Below are 14,198 nucleotides of genomic sequence, written 5' to 3'. Positions count from 1 at the left end.
TCAGGAAAACACCTTACGACGCAATAGCACTTCCGGCGATCACAAATTATTGTTAGTGAGACAAATCTACTTCTCGTTGGCCAGACGATATTTATCTCTTCTTAGCCACTTTGAATTTTTCCGCTCAAACTGACCTTATATATGCACTATGGCAACCAGTGGTCGACCAATCAGTGTCTTTGCTTGTCTGTAGCTCTACGTTGGGTTAACGTATCCTTTCAACTAAGGAAAGTTTGACGGATGAAGTTTGTGAGTTAGACAATGTTGGGAGCGAAGTGCAAATGTAAAAAGGAGCATCATATTCGACCATATTCCGAAATTCTTAATGAAAGAAATCAAAAATGTAAACAATTAAAGGTTACCTTTTCTGAAAAATGTAAGAAGTTCGAAACTAAAATTTTTAAATAAAAACATTTTACTTTATTTTATGATAAAATACATTTTAAAAATTAAAAATTTATATGTATTTTGTATTATATTGTATTAATAAACAAAATTATTAGCTTATTTTTCNGAAGTGTTTCTTTCACAAGAAATGTATAAAATTAGTGCTGTATTAGACTTACGGTACCTAATTTACATACTGTGCAGACGATAATAAACTCAACTTACTAGCCTAAAATCTCCGTAGCGTGTTGCCAGGCGGCAGAAAGCATATATATAATTATAATAAAGTTACAATAAATTAAGTTAATATATAATTATATATACAGTACCTAATTTATATATAATTATATGTACAGTACCTAATTTATATATAATACTGTACAGACGATAGTAAACTCAATTTACCCGCCTAAACTCTCCGTAACATGGCACTGGACGGCAGAAAGTAGTTTGGCTGCTCGTCCGCGATGACGAGTTGGCGATGACATTTTACCGCGTTTTACGCGTCCTTTTAGCGTCTTTATACGAATATTGTTGCAATTTTTTGCCGCATTATAGGAATCTACGTTATAGGAACTCGCGTTATAGGGGGGTCTACTGTATTACAAGTTCTTTATGGATTTCTGCTGTTATTTTACACACTTCCAATTATCCTCGGTGTTCGTATCGTAACAGTAATCCGTGTAGTTAAGTCTCATTACAACTACTGCCTGACAATAATACTTAGCTAACGCGTGCGAATCTTAATCGAACTTAAATCAATAGAAAGAGTATAGAAAGAAAGGGAAGTAAGAAGGGTTATAGGACAGATGGGTACCCAATTTATTGGCGAAGATTCTACGCAGTTCCTTGTGTCGACTTCCAATGCTCGTATGTTTTCCTCTTTTAAAATGACTTTTTCTTAGGGTTCGCTTCCAGATCTATTGATTGGATTCTGTTCTTGATCTACTCCTGCAGCACTCGCTGATTTCCAACTCATGAGCCTTGCTGCCACACGTCCGTCTCATTTCTTGTCTGGCCCAAGAATGTCTACTGGAATGTCTCGCTTTTTACTTCCAGCTTCGTCGCCCTCTATTGTTTCTCCCCTACCTCCTGGTGGGCTAAGGGTAAGTCTCATTTCTCGGAAGTTTGAGACAAAGGAACAAAGAAAATTGGAAGGAAGGATAAATTTATAGAAATAGAATATAAATTAAACTTAAAACTATACAGAATAAAAAGGTGTACAGCCATTGAACAGTATTTTAAATCAAGAGTTCCAGAACTGCAATAGTTCCTGTTTCCAGCAATAGGTAGAATATTGAGAAAAGTGCATTGACACTTTTCTCAATATTCTGATGGAAAATACTTTGAAGGGGACTAAATACAACTGCTTAAAAAACAGTTCTGGTTATTTTTGGGTATCTCTACATATGTATGCTATGAACATTTGAAAGATTCATTTTTGAATTGCCTTTGGTTTTTATACTTGTTTTAATGTCACAATGTATCTTAATAATTTAGAAGTTGTCTTAAATTAATAATTTAATAAAAACATTGATTTAAGTTTAGCGTTTTTTTTGTTACAGACCATTTTATGAAGTACATACTAGAGCTACAGATGAATTATTTTACAAAAGAGCAGTAGATTTTCATCAAATTAATGATACTAGTTTTGTTTTCTCGGTTCCATTTGATGCAGGTAGGATTCTATTAACAAATTAATTATAATATATACTTGAAAAGTTATTTTTAATTTTTATTAATAAGATGAATTACTAGGATTAAACTGCTATTTTCAGGTAATTAAACTGTTGTATTAATTAATTAATGGATTCTAGTTCTTTAAATATTATTTTATTAATATTAGTCTATTATAAGTATAATCTACTAATAGAACTTTTTATACTGTGGATGAAATTAAGAGATTGAATCAGTCTGTTGGTTCAAAAGAATAAACTTTTATTTGCACCTGAAGTTTATTCTCTTGAACCAAGAGACTGATTCAATCTAATTTCATCTGCAATTTAAATTAGTATAATAAGCCCTATTAACCAAAGGGTTAATAGATTATAGTCACAACAGATTAATATTAATATTGTATATTTATATAGATGTGCTTTTGGCCACTTATATAACCATCTTCAGCTAAGACTACAAACAAATGATATAAAATGTAGATTTGAATTTCATGGTTAGCTGATGACTGTTAAGTGGTCAAAAGTCTATTTTCAGGTACAGTGACCAAAATATTATTTATTACTTCTTATAATCCAAAATAAGTAATATTTTGGTTATTGTACCTGAAAATAACCATTTAATACTGGTAATTTATAATATTGTGACTAGCTTCAAGCATTTTCATTAATGAGAGATACTTTGATGTATATCATAAAAATAATAAAGTAATAATAATAATAGACAACTAAATAAAAAAACACTTTATGATTTTGTTTATTGTTATAAATTTTATTTCATTTAACATTAAAATTAAAATATTAAAAGAAATCAAACTTGGAAGGTTACTACAGAATAAATAAAACAAAAAAGTATTTGTTTCATATGCTCTATTTTAATAAAATAAACATATAGGAAGGAAAGATCTGTTTATATCAGTTAGTTTAGACCTTAAGTCAATTAAGCAAATTTAAGATTTAAAATATCTCTTGATATCTGTACTAAATAATATTACTGTATTTTGACAAGTATAACTCGAAGTATAAGACGCACCCCTGTTTTGAGACAAAAAATTTAGAAAAAAACTGTTTTAATGGGATTATCTAAAGATGCATTTTATTCATTTTTTTATTTAAAAATATGATGGATGGATGAATCGATACCTTTATTAAACTGAAATAATTGTCATTTCTTAATATAAACTCAGAGGTCACATGATGACAATCGACAGAACATGGCGGCGATGACTCGTGTGTTGCTACTCTGATAATCTAGATACTCTAGCCATTCGGTTGAGGGACCATCTGCTTAACGGACCACTGCACAGGTTGGTTCCTAGAGTGGACCACTACTGTAGGTAATTTCATTGTAAAAATGGTTACTTGTCGAGTATAAGATGTACCATGATTTTGAGCCCCAAAAAGTAGTAAAAAAAAGTGCAACTTATACTCGTCAAAATACGGTAATTAGACTTAGGAGCTGACTCCATTAATGATGTCACACTTCATGGGAGAGGAAAGTAGTCAGAATGTGACACATCCTGAACTTTGGAAGGGAGGCAAATTATACTTGTGATGTCATGTTTCACATATACCATTAATAAGTATCATACATGGTTTTTTAACACAATATGCTTTTAATAAAACATTCTTTAAAATTTAGTTTTTGTACTTAAATTTATATAAGAAGAGTAAAAGGTAGCAAAAAGTAAACATTTATCATACAGTTAGTTAACTATGGCTAGTAAGATAAACTGTTACAAACCACAGTAAAGTGATTTGTATAATTTCTGTGAAAAGAATAGTGTAGAATTTACATCTTCATTATTTAGTTGTTACAAATAACTCATCAGTTCATGTTTTTTACAAATTTGAAATCAAACAAATGTTAAATTAAGTAATGTTATGAAATTATTATGTTGTTGCTATGAAGTCATAGGTTGTCTTTGTTTCTAAGATATGTTGAGTTAAACAAGTTAATTTTGTATTCAAACACTGTGGTATCTTGTGTTTCAAACAACTCTAACCTTGAGCATTCCAGAGTTTAAATGCTAAATTTGAGAGAAATTTGACCTAGAATTCAAACAATGCTTGTGCATTTGAACTGCATGCACAGTGAAAAAATGCACTTGCCTCATAAATGCCATCTGTTGTGTGACTAAGTTGTCTCTTACATTTACTATGAAAACATTTCTTGCATTACACTTGTGGTGCTATATGTTATAATTTATTTGTGCTAACATTAATTTTTCTTTCCCTTTATTTATTTTTTTTTTTTGTTCTTTCTACTATCTTGCTGTCTTTCTTCTTTGCCAAGGGGGTCTTTTTCAATTCTGGGATAGAGTCCTCTTTTGTCCAAATAAGAACCAGTCCAACTGGTTTTGTTATTCACCTAAAAAGGAGAGAAAGAACATTGATGAGACAATTTTTGGACGGGAGCTGGAAAAAGAGAAAATGTGGGTCCCATGAGTAGCAGGAAGATTATAATTGTATGACCAAGATGAAACTAACACCTATATGCAATTTCCAGCAAATAATTGTAAGGTTCTAATATTTTTATTCTCATCAGAAAATAAAATGAAAAACAAAAACAAATAGAACTATCATTTGATGGAGAATACAGTTACATTTAAAATAAAAATTCCAATTATTTAAAACAATATTTGATATGTGTCATGATGCACAGTTTAAAGCATAAAAATAAATGAAAGACTTTGAATGATTTAGATCTTTACATGGCCTGATATTAAATAATAAAATTAAACACATGAAATTTTGTGTGAATCTATAAAATATTTCCACAGTATTGTAATGCCATCAAAGTTAACACAACATTCTTTCTTCTCAGCCATATAGATTTCTAAAGCCTCCCTATTGGTCAAAGACCCTATCTAAAAGTGAGCTTCATCCCAGCAGGGAAAAACCTTAGATTCAGTGTCAAAATGGGCAAGTGCCATGTTGAAATTTCCTTGGCTACATCATATTTGTGGTTGCATATTCTGGCTTGCAGGATCTATATGTACAGTACATCTTATGTATGACAAATGTGTGTTAAACCATCTATCTTGTAATGGGATAAGGTATACACCAAGTGCTTTAGTGTTATTCACGCTATCCTTTGTGTTAGATAAGAGGCAAAAACATTGTGTTTTCTCTTATACGCTAACATCAAATTTAAATCCATAGCAATCTTACAGTAAAGTTGATGCAGGGATGGTTCATAACCTAAAACTACCCGATTAAAGTCCGCCTTGTTGCATGAGTTCTGGTAGTAGCTAAATTAGATTGATGTATGGAAGCCAGGGTATTGATTAAAGAATGACTGTACCTATGGGTGGAAACCATATGCTTAAATGCGTTCAATTTCTCTCTTGGTGTCCAAACGATGTGTGTATGCTCTTGTAACAAGGGCATGGAATGAGGCTAACTTAAAATGCCAAGAGTCTGAAGACTTATCAGGTATAAAGAGGGGAATGTATATAGGTTTGAGATAAATCATAGTTCTTATGCTTCTATTTACCACATGAATCGTTGGCCAAACATTACAGAAAAGCCATTCTATCCCTAACTAAGGCAAGAGAGAAGCTGAAGTTTTTGATTAACTGCTGCACAATGGAATGTTTTCTATAAGCATTTTTCAAATAAAGCTATCATATGGTTGTGATGCACTTCTGCCAAAAATACATTTTCTTTGCCTTAGAATGGCCGTATGTAATACCAGATAGCCGATGTACCACAGATTGAATCATCTCGTCACTCTGGAAGAGAAATTGTATCAACATGTTAATATAATCCTGAAACAGGTGAAGTCTAGAGTCATTGATCTGGAAGAGAGGGTCAGATGTAATCTGCAATGTAAATACAATAAAAAAATCAGTTGGATATTCAAAGCACAGAAACGGCAGCCCAAACCTAAATTCAACAATGTTATAGTATGTTGGGAATCATTACTCTTCCAGAGTATTTCTGCAAGACTTTCAAATTTGAATCAATATTTGTTCCTGAATTTGCTGCATCTAATCCATTTTCATTCATACCATGCTTGGAAAAGTTTCTATCAAAAGGGAATAGTAAGTGCCCAGAAACTTGCAAAGACTATCTGTGATGGAAGGCACTATATGCTCTTGAAAATCACAAACCTGACCCTGAAGTTCATATGCTTTGAAACTACATCAAGCACAGGCTCAGGTCCAACAACATCATATTAGTTAAAACGAATAAGAGCAAGGCAGTTATGATCATGCAAAGAGCCACCTACGTCAATGTTTTTCATATCTAAGAACTTTATATATAGGAAAATTTTGAGAAAGATTGTAAAATACATATATTTTATAAGAGCTAGAGTTAGAATATTACATATTTAAAAATATTGCAAATTTATTTATAATTGTCAAGTTCATCTAGTTCAACTGGCAGAATAAAGGATGGGTTTTTAATGAAAACTAACAATTTAAATATGTTCCTTAAAATTTGTAAGTTTCAGTCTTTGATGATTTGATTATATTTGTTAAGTACACAGAAAAAAAAACAAATAAGTATTTTTAGTTTTCATGAAATAGCTCATTCATCAAAAGCAAAGAACAATAGATTAATAATTGCTCTTGAATATAAAATGTTAATTTTTTTTTTTTTTTTAGGAGCACGTAACAATAGCTTAGTAACTGCCAGTCATGCAATATTTATAGGAAAAGGATCCAGAAAAGCACCTGTTGCAGTTGTTGGTCTGCACTTCCGACATTCAGCTTTTGCAGAAAGATTCTTCAATATCACTTCTCAAGTAAAGTTATCTTTAAGAAAATATTTACTGTTATAATAATTTAATCTTATTTTGTACATTTAGATCAGTTAATTTTTTGTTGATAATTTTTACGTATGTTTCTATATGTTACTTTAAAAATCCAATGTTTTAATAAAAGTTATGAATTATTTTTATTATAAATAAACTATTGTAATATATATCATAGTAATTATTTTTCTTACATATTATAAATATAAATAGACAGTAGAGAAAGGTAGGATCCCTCTGAACAGCATACATATGGCTACAGTACCCTCTATGTTTGATCTTGGCATGCAAGGCCGTAGTCCCCCGAAGGGTCTACAAGAAAACCTGTGTGTAGTGAACATCAATAATTGAGTGCCGCCATGAATAGCTAAGTGTAGAAGTTAGTGCCAAGTGGCTGTTAGTAGGAAGACTTATAACTACTTAATGCTTATGAAACTGAACGTGATCACGAATCTTAATACTACTTAACAGCTAGATGATATGAACAGACAGACAGAGACAAATGAGCAAGATCCCAGATTTGTTATTTTTTTCTTTCTTTCTTTATTTATTTTTTTTAAATGTTAACTTACTCACTAACTAAACTAACCTACCATAACCTAGGATGAACCTAACCAGAAACCAAGCTAAGAGTTTCTAATCAAACTTACAGCTAGGACTAACCAAATTTACTCTGAAAAAGAAGACAGAAAATAAGAATTAAAATACAAAGTTGAAAAGCAGCTATATACCAACAAGGAAAGAGCTACTTCCTTACATTTGTAGATGACTTTTCTAGATTTACTATGGTATATCTAATTGAAAGCAAAGATGAAGTTCTTACAAAACTGAAAGAATTTGTAGCTTCTACTACAAATAAATTTAGAAGAAAAATCAACACACTAAGATCAGATAACGGTGGTGAATACTGTAATAAAAATGTTGAAGAATATTTAACAAAACAAGGAATCACTCATCAAACTACAATACCTTATTCTCCTGCACAAAATGGTGTTGCAGAAAGAAAGAACAGATCTCTCATAGAAATGGCACGAGCTATGATAATAAATGCAAATCTTGAAAAATCCTTTTGGGGAGAAGCAGTAATAACTGCAAATTATTTGCAGAACAGATTACCTACTAAAATAATAAATAAAACACCATATGAGTTGTGGAACAAAAGAAAGCCCAACCTAAACCATCTTAAAGTTTTTGGATGTAAAGCATATGCCTACATAAATAAGCATAAAAGAAGAAAATTAGATGAAAAAGCCATTGAAGGTATATTTGTAGGGTATGATATGAGAAGTAAGGGATACAGGATTTACACAGGTGATAGAAATGTAATAATAAGCAGATCAGTAAAATTCCTAGAAATGAATACAGGAAAAGAAAATAAAGGAAAACATAAACTATGGAATACTAAAGATGCCTTCCAATTTTTCCATGTTAATGAAAGTTTTCCAGAAGAGCAAGACTCAGAAGAAGAAACAGAGTCTGTAGAAATGCAAACAGAAGAAGAAACAGAATCAGAAATTCCACTAAGAAGGTCTGAAAGATCAACCAAAGGTATACCTCCAGAAAAACTGACATTCAAAGCTGAAGTTAAAATTCCACATAGAGATCCAAAGTCATTTGAAGATATATTGGAATTACCAAAGGAAGAAAAGCTAAAATGGGAAAAAGCAATGAGTGAAGAAATTAATTCCCTAAAAGAAAAGGAAACTTGGAAATTAGTTGATTTACCACAAGATAAAAGAGCAATAGGATGTAAGTGGGTTTTCAAGACAAAGTATGATGAAAATGGAAGAGAAACAAAATGCAAAGCAAGATTAGTAGCAAAAGGCTATGATCAAAGATTTGGAACTGACTTTGATGAAACATTTGCACCAGTTGTTAAACATACAACTATTAGAGCAGTTTTAGCTGCAGCTGCATATAAAGGAATGAAAGTACATCATGTTGATGTTAAAACTGCATTTTTAAATGGAAAATTAAATGAGGATGTTTACATGACACAACCTATAGGATTTGAAGAAAAAGGAAAAGTATGCAAGCTACAAAAAGCTATTTATGGTCTTAAACAAGCTGCCAAAGCATGGAATGAGGCAATAGCAACAACTCTAATTAATCAAGGTTTTAAACAAAGCAAAGCTGACATCTGTTTGTTTACCAAGGGTAAAGGGAAAAATATTGTATATTGTGTGCTATATGTGGATGATATTTTGATTAGTGCAGAAAGTGAAATAAGCATTAGTAAAATAGTAAAAATTCTTAAAGAAAACTATGATATTACAAATCTAGGAGAAGTAAAGTTTTACTTGGGAATAGAAGTAAAAAGAAAGAAAGATGGAAGTTTTTTGTTAAGTCAACAAAATAAAATAGAAGAGCTTGTACAGAAGTTTAATTTGCAAGATGCAAAGCCAGTTTCTACTCCAATGGAAACAGACTATTACAAACTACAAGGAGAAGAAGACCTGCTTCAAAATAACACAAAATATAGGCAGGCAGTGGGGGCTCTCTTATATATTTCAACTGTTACAAGACCAGATATAGCAGCTTCAACACACATTCTTAGCAGAAGATGTGAAAATCCAAGACAGCGAGATTGGAATGCTGTTAAGAGAATTATATGCTATCTTAAATCAACAAAATATCTGCAACTACAAATTTCATCAACTGAAAAACCTGAGCTAAAGGTCTACTGTGATGCTGATTGGGCTCAAGACAGACACGACAGAAAATCAACATCAGGAAACGTGATATACCTTGGAGAAAATTGCATATCATGGAAATCAAGGAAACAAAACTGTGTAGCTCTATCCTCAACAGAAGCTGAATATGTTTCTTTAGCAAGTTCTACGCAAGAACTACTATGGGTTTTACGTCTGACAGAAGAACTTGAGCTAAAACAAAATCTGCCAGTCAAAATTATAGAAGATAATCAAGCAACAATAAAACTTTCACAAAGTGAAAAACACAATTCAAGACTAAAACACATAGACACAAAGTATTATCACATCAGAGATCTACAAAGAAAGAACATAATTGAAGTTGTGTATTGTCCAATGCAAGAAATGGTTGCTGACATTTTTACAAAGCCTCTGCCAAGACCTCGATTTGAAACTCATAGATGTGCTTTAAATATGCATTCATCGTGTTCGGAGTTAGTGGGGAATGTTAGACGTCCGTGTTTATTAATAACTCCTCAACGATAGTGCTCGCGAGAAGAGTGCGAGATCTCGTCCCGTTTTTTAAAGATTGATATCCCCGTTTTTTTTAGTTAGTTTCGTTTTCGTTTTTTCTTACTTGTTGTGTGCAGTAAACTGCTTTGTGATTTATGTCCTTAATAATAACTTTAATAAAGTATTGAAGACATTGCTTGCTGGTATGTATAATTTGTCATCCTATCCTGCGCTGTGAACTGACGAATTATCATTGGCTTATCGTTAAAAGTTAAATGATAAAAGACGTTAACCCTAACATTATCCTCCTGGAAGTTTGATAAAAATTGAAGAGATTAATCCTATATTTGCAGACATTAATAGAAATCATTATATTTATAGAATTCGGATGTGGATAACTGATCAGGATGATAATTTAATTGATCTTAATAAACAGAGAGTTGTTTTTCATTTAATTTTAGACTAAATAAATGAATTATAATAAACATAGACTGTTAGTTCGAAGTAAAAAATATTATGGAGGAAATATATTTATCGATGTAATTAAAACGGCTGATAAGAAATTATTAAAACAGACCAAATTTATGGTTGAGGATAAGATTGTTAAAAATAAACTTATATCTAAAAAATCTTTGAGTGTGGAAAATAGAGTAAGGAATATTATAAGTAAGCGAAGTTTATATGGAACAGGATTCAAGAAATTTTTATACTAATAAATGGAAAAGATTTGGGATTTATCTCTTCCTAATTATTACAAGAATGAAATCGAAAGTTTTGAGTACAAACGGCATAGAGAAGATAAAGTTACTGTCGATGAAAAGGAATCAGCGAAATATGAATTTTACATTAAAGATGTAAATGATATGATTTTATATTCCAGTGGATATATCTGCCCAGAATTAAAAATTATGAAACAGGATGGTTCTTCGATTGGAAGTGATAACGTAACTTTGGTAAATACTGGAAATTTATTCTTGAGATCTGAATTACACATTGGTAAAACACTAATTGAAGAAATTGAATTACCCTCATTAGTTCATCACATTAGCGGTCTTATAAACTTTACAAAACATTATTCTACTTCCAAAGCAACCAATATGCTGTTTTTCATTGACACCTCATAATCTCCAGATAAGTAAATTTTAATATTTAATGGACCCTATGATCAATCTCTTGGAACTGGAGAAAAAATGGAGACCTTTTTAAAAGGATTAAAGAAAAATGCAAATTATAACAAAGGATTTACGGAAAGATGGATATTAACCAAAAACAGTAACAAGATCAAACTGTGGATACCAATTAAACAGATGTTTGGATTTTTCAACGACTTTAGGAAAATAATATCAAACATTGATGTTAGATTTGTGTTCTGGAGAAATTCGAATAATGATATGATCCATACTAACGTTGACAATCCGAATTATAAAGTTATAGTATCTGATATTTCACTTTGGTTACCACATATTAAGCTATATCCAGAACCACAAGTTAATTTTAATAGTGTATCTCTAAATCCCTCATCAGATATAGAAATTAACTGGTGTTCTGTCAGATTAATTAAAAGTAACGTTCAAAATGGTTCTAGCGGTACAATAATTGTAAGTACAACTACAGATGAAATCAGAAATAATTTTGTAATCCCACAATATCAAGAAAAGGAAAACGATCAGAATCAAAATAATATGATATTCGATAACTTAGATATGATGAGATGGTTAAGAATTAATAATGATAAATATTCAACAGAAGATTATAATGTTAGCTTTAAACCTGAAGAATTAGATTATTCAAGATATTATTCTGATTTCTTAGCGGCAGGATTAAATACCAATAGCACAGAGTCTGGTTGTTTAGTAAGTTATACAAACTATGGAAGACTGTATCCAATAATTCATTTCGATGTTTCTAATCACCCCTCTTATAATAATGTTGATAATTTGAAAGATGAATTCTTTTGGCAATTGAGAGAAACACCTACTAAACCGTATAGATTTTATTTCGTTTTAGTTGAAAAAAGAAAAGGATTTATGAATATGTACAACAGGACTTTTGAAACCATTAAAACTTTAAAGTAATTAAATGGCTTGGTTTCCTTTTGGTCATTATTATGATGAAGTAAAAGAAGGTCCTCCTGGTCCTCTGGGTAATGGTTTCAAATTAATGTATGATGGAAATTATCATATGAAAAATAAGATCTTAAAATATTGTGGACATCCAATAGATGAAAACGATGCTGCAACTAATGAATATATTGATAATAAATTAAAAATAATCAATGAATTAAATAATGATTTTCAAGCTTTCGCTGAGGAAAATGATGATAAATTAAAAATATTAGAAGCAGATAAAACTAATTTAGAAAAAAATATTAATGAATTAAATTTAAGCGTTAATAATTTCTTAATAGAAACGGGTAAAAAACTTCATACATTAGATAGTAGATGTCTACAAATGCATAATGGTGCTTTCAATGCAAAAAATAAAAGAATTGGTAATGTTGATGATCCAACGGAAGACAAAAATGTTGTGAATAAAAGATATTTTCAGAATAATGCTTTAACCATAAATGATGAGGATGTGTTTGATGTAAAAAATAAAAAAATAATAAATGTATTGCAACCTACATCTAACTTTGAGGTTGCCACTAAATTTTATGTAGATAATCATACCTTTATTCTTAGTCAAGTTGATACAAAAGACAATAATATGCTTTCAAGAACTGAAAATGGATTATATGGTCCTCCTGCTCTTTTATTGAAAAATGATTTTTATGATTCTGATAATAAAAGAATAACTAATTTAAAAAATCCAATTAATGACACAGATACAGTTACAAAATCATATCTCAAAAATTATTTTAAAATTTACTATTCATTCATCTTAAGAGGTTTTCGACATTTACCTAGACCAACAGAAGATGTAGAATTTTATTTAACCTTAGGCAATTTTCCTATTGATGATAGTGATATAAAAAATATCATAAAAAATTATGAAAGAGAATATGTGTTAGAATCTAATGGTTTCATTAGTAAGATTTATTTTACATGTAATATAGTAATATCTTATTTATCTCTCGGTATATTTATCAATGAAAAATTAGCATTTTCTTTTAAAAAAGAGAGAGAAGAAACTTATATAGTCATAAATGAAACAATTCCATTCAATATAAGAGATATAATTACAGTTAAAACTATAGGAAAATATCCTTCCTATGATGAGAATTTCTTAGATAAAATTTTAAAATATACTATTACAATATTTATAAATTATATTGATTAATTTTTTTTCCTATATAAATGGACACATTGAAAAAACTAAACAATATTGGTAAACTTCAAAATATTCCAACAAAGAAACTAAACGAGTTGGAAATTGATTATGAATATCCTATTGATTATTTTAAAACAGTATCAACATGCTTTGGTGATAAAAAATTAGTAGTTCTTAAGGATGAAGAATTGAATGAATTTCAAGTTTTTCTTCCTGATAAATTTAATAAAAACTTAAAGGACGAAAATTTAGATGATATGAAAGATTTAAAATTTGTATTCAAGGGTATGAAAAATTGTGGGAAAATATATAAAGCTCATATTATTGAGTTTGTTTAAATTTTTTTATATTTACTTTTTTAAGTTAATGACTTGAGTTTGATTAAATTTAATGACATTAAATAAATAACACTAAGAATCAATGAAATGTCATTGGTTTTAATTTTTGTTTAAATTCACTAAATTTTAATTATGATTTTGATTATATTCACTGAATTTTAAAGACCTTAAATTTTGTGGGGGAGAATGAACATTTTTAGTCTACTCATGTCAGTCTTAATAATTAAGGCTGGCTCACATTATGACGGATTCTGCAGCAGCAAGCAGTAATTGCTGTCATGACATCATTTTATGACTGAAAAGTAGCAAACTGACTAACTGATTAACAAACTGAGTCCAGTGCAACTTTTACAATGGCAAGTGGAAAGTTGGACATTTGTCCAATGACAAAATTATTTGAATGACATAAGTTGTTTCTCAACATGGCAAGTTTCCAACCCAATGTTCAATCATACTGTGTGATATAAGCATTGAAATGATGAGAGGACAGAAATCTTGATCACCTCTTGTGGTCTTTGATATATGATTATTTAAATTATGATTATGTCGAAATATGATTATTTAATTATATTTCAGCAATTTGGTTATCATGATATTCTAA

At 30.2% G+C, this 14,198-nt stretch overlaps 1 protein-coding gene across 1 annotated transcript in view; it reads left to right on the top strand.

The window, feature by feature from the left end:
* Window positions 1-1,952: 1,952 nt before the first annotated feature.
* Window positions 1,953-14,198, top strand: part of LOC111614054 (voltage-dependent calcium channel subunit alpha-2/delta-3-like) — a gene marked incomplete at its 5' end in the record, with an annotated part of 57,862 nt that continues 45,616 nt past the window's right edge. Inside the window, 2 exons of the mRNA XM_023355432.1 lie at window positions 1,953-2,065; window positions 6,677-6,816. Of these exons, the coding sequence (XP_023211200.1) occupies window positions 1,953-2,065; window positions 6,677-6,816 (253 nt within the window). The remainder of the gene's footprint in view (window positions 2,066-6,676; window positions 6,817-14,198) is intronic.

Source organism: Centruroides sculpturatus, unplaced genomic scaffold (assembly GCF_000671375.1).
Source record: "Centruroides sculpturatus isolate CEXI.00-Female unplaced genomic scaffold, Cexi_2.0 scaffold1863, whole genome shotgun sequence".
In the NCBI taxonomy this organism is placed as follows: domain Eukaryota; kingdom Metazoa; phylum Arthropoda; class Arachnida; order Scorpiones; family Buthidae; genus Centruroides; species Centruroides sculpturatus.
The sequence above is the reverse complement of the archived record's forward strand: the minus strand, read 5'-3'. Positions and strand labels throughout refer to the sequence as shown.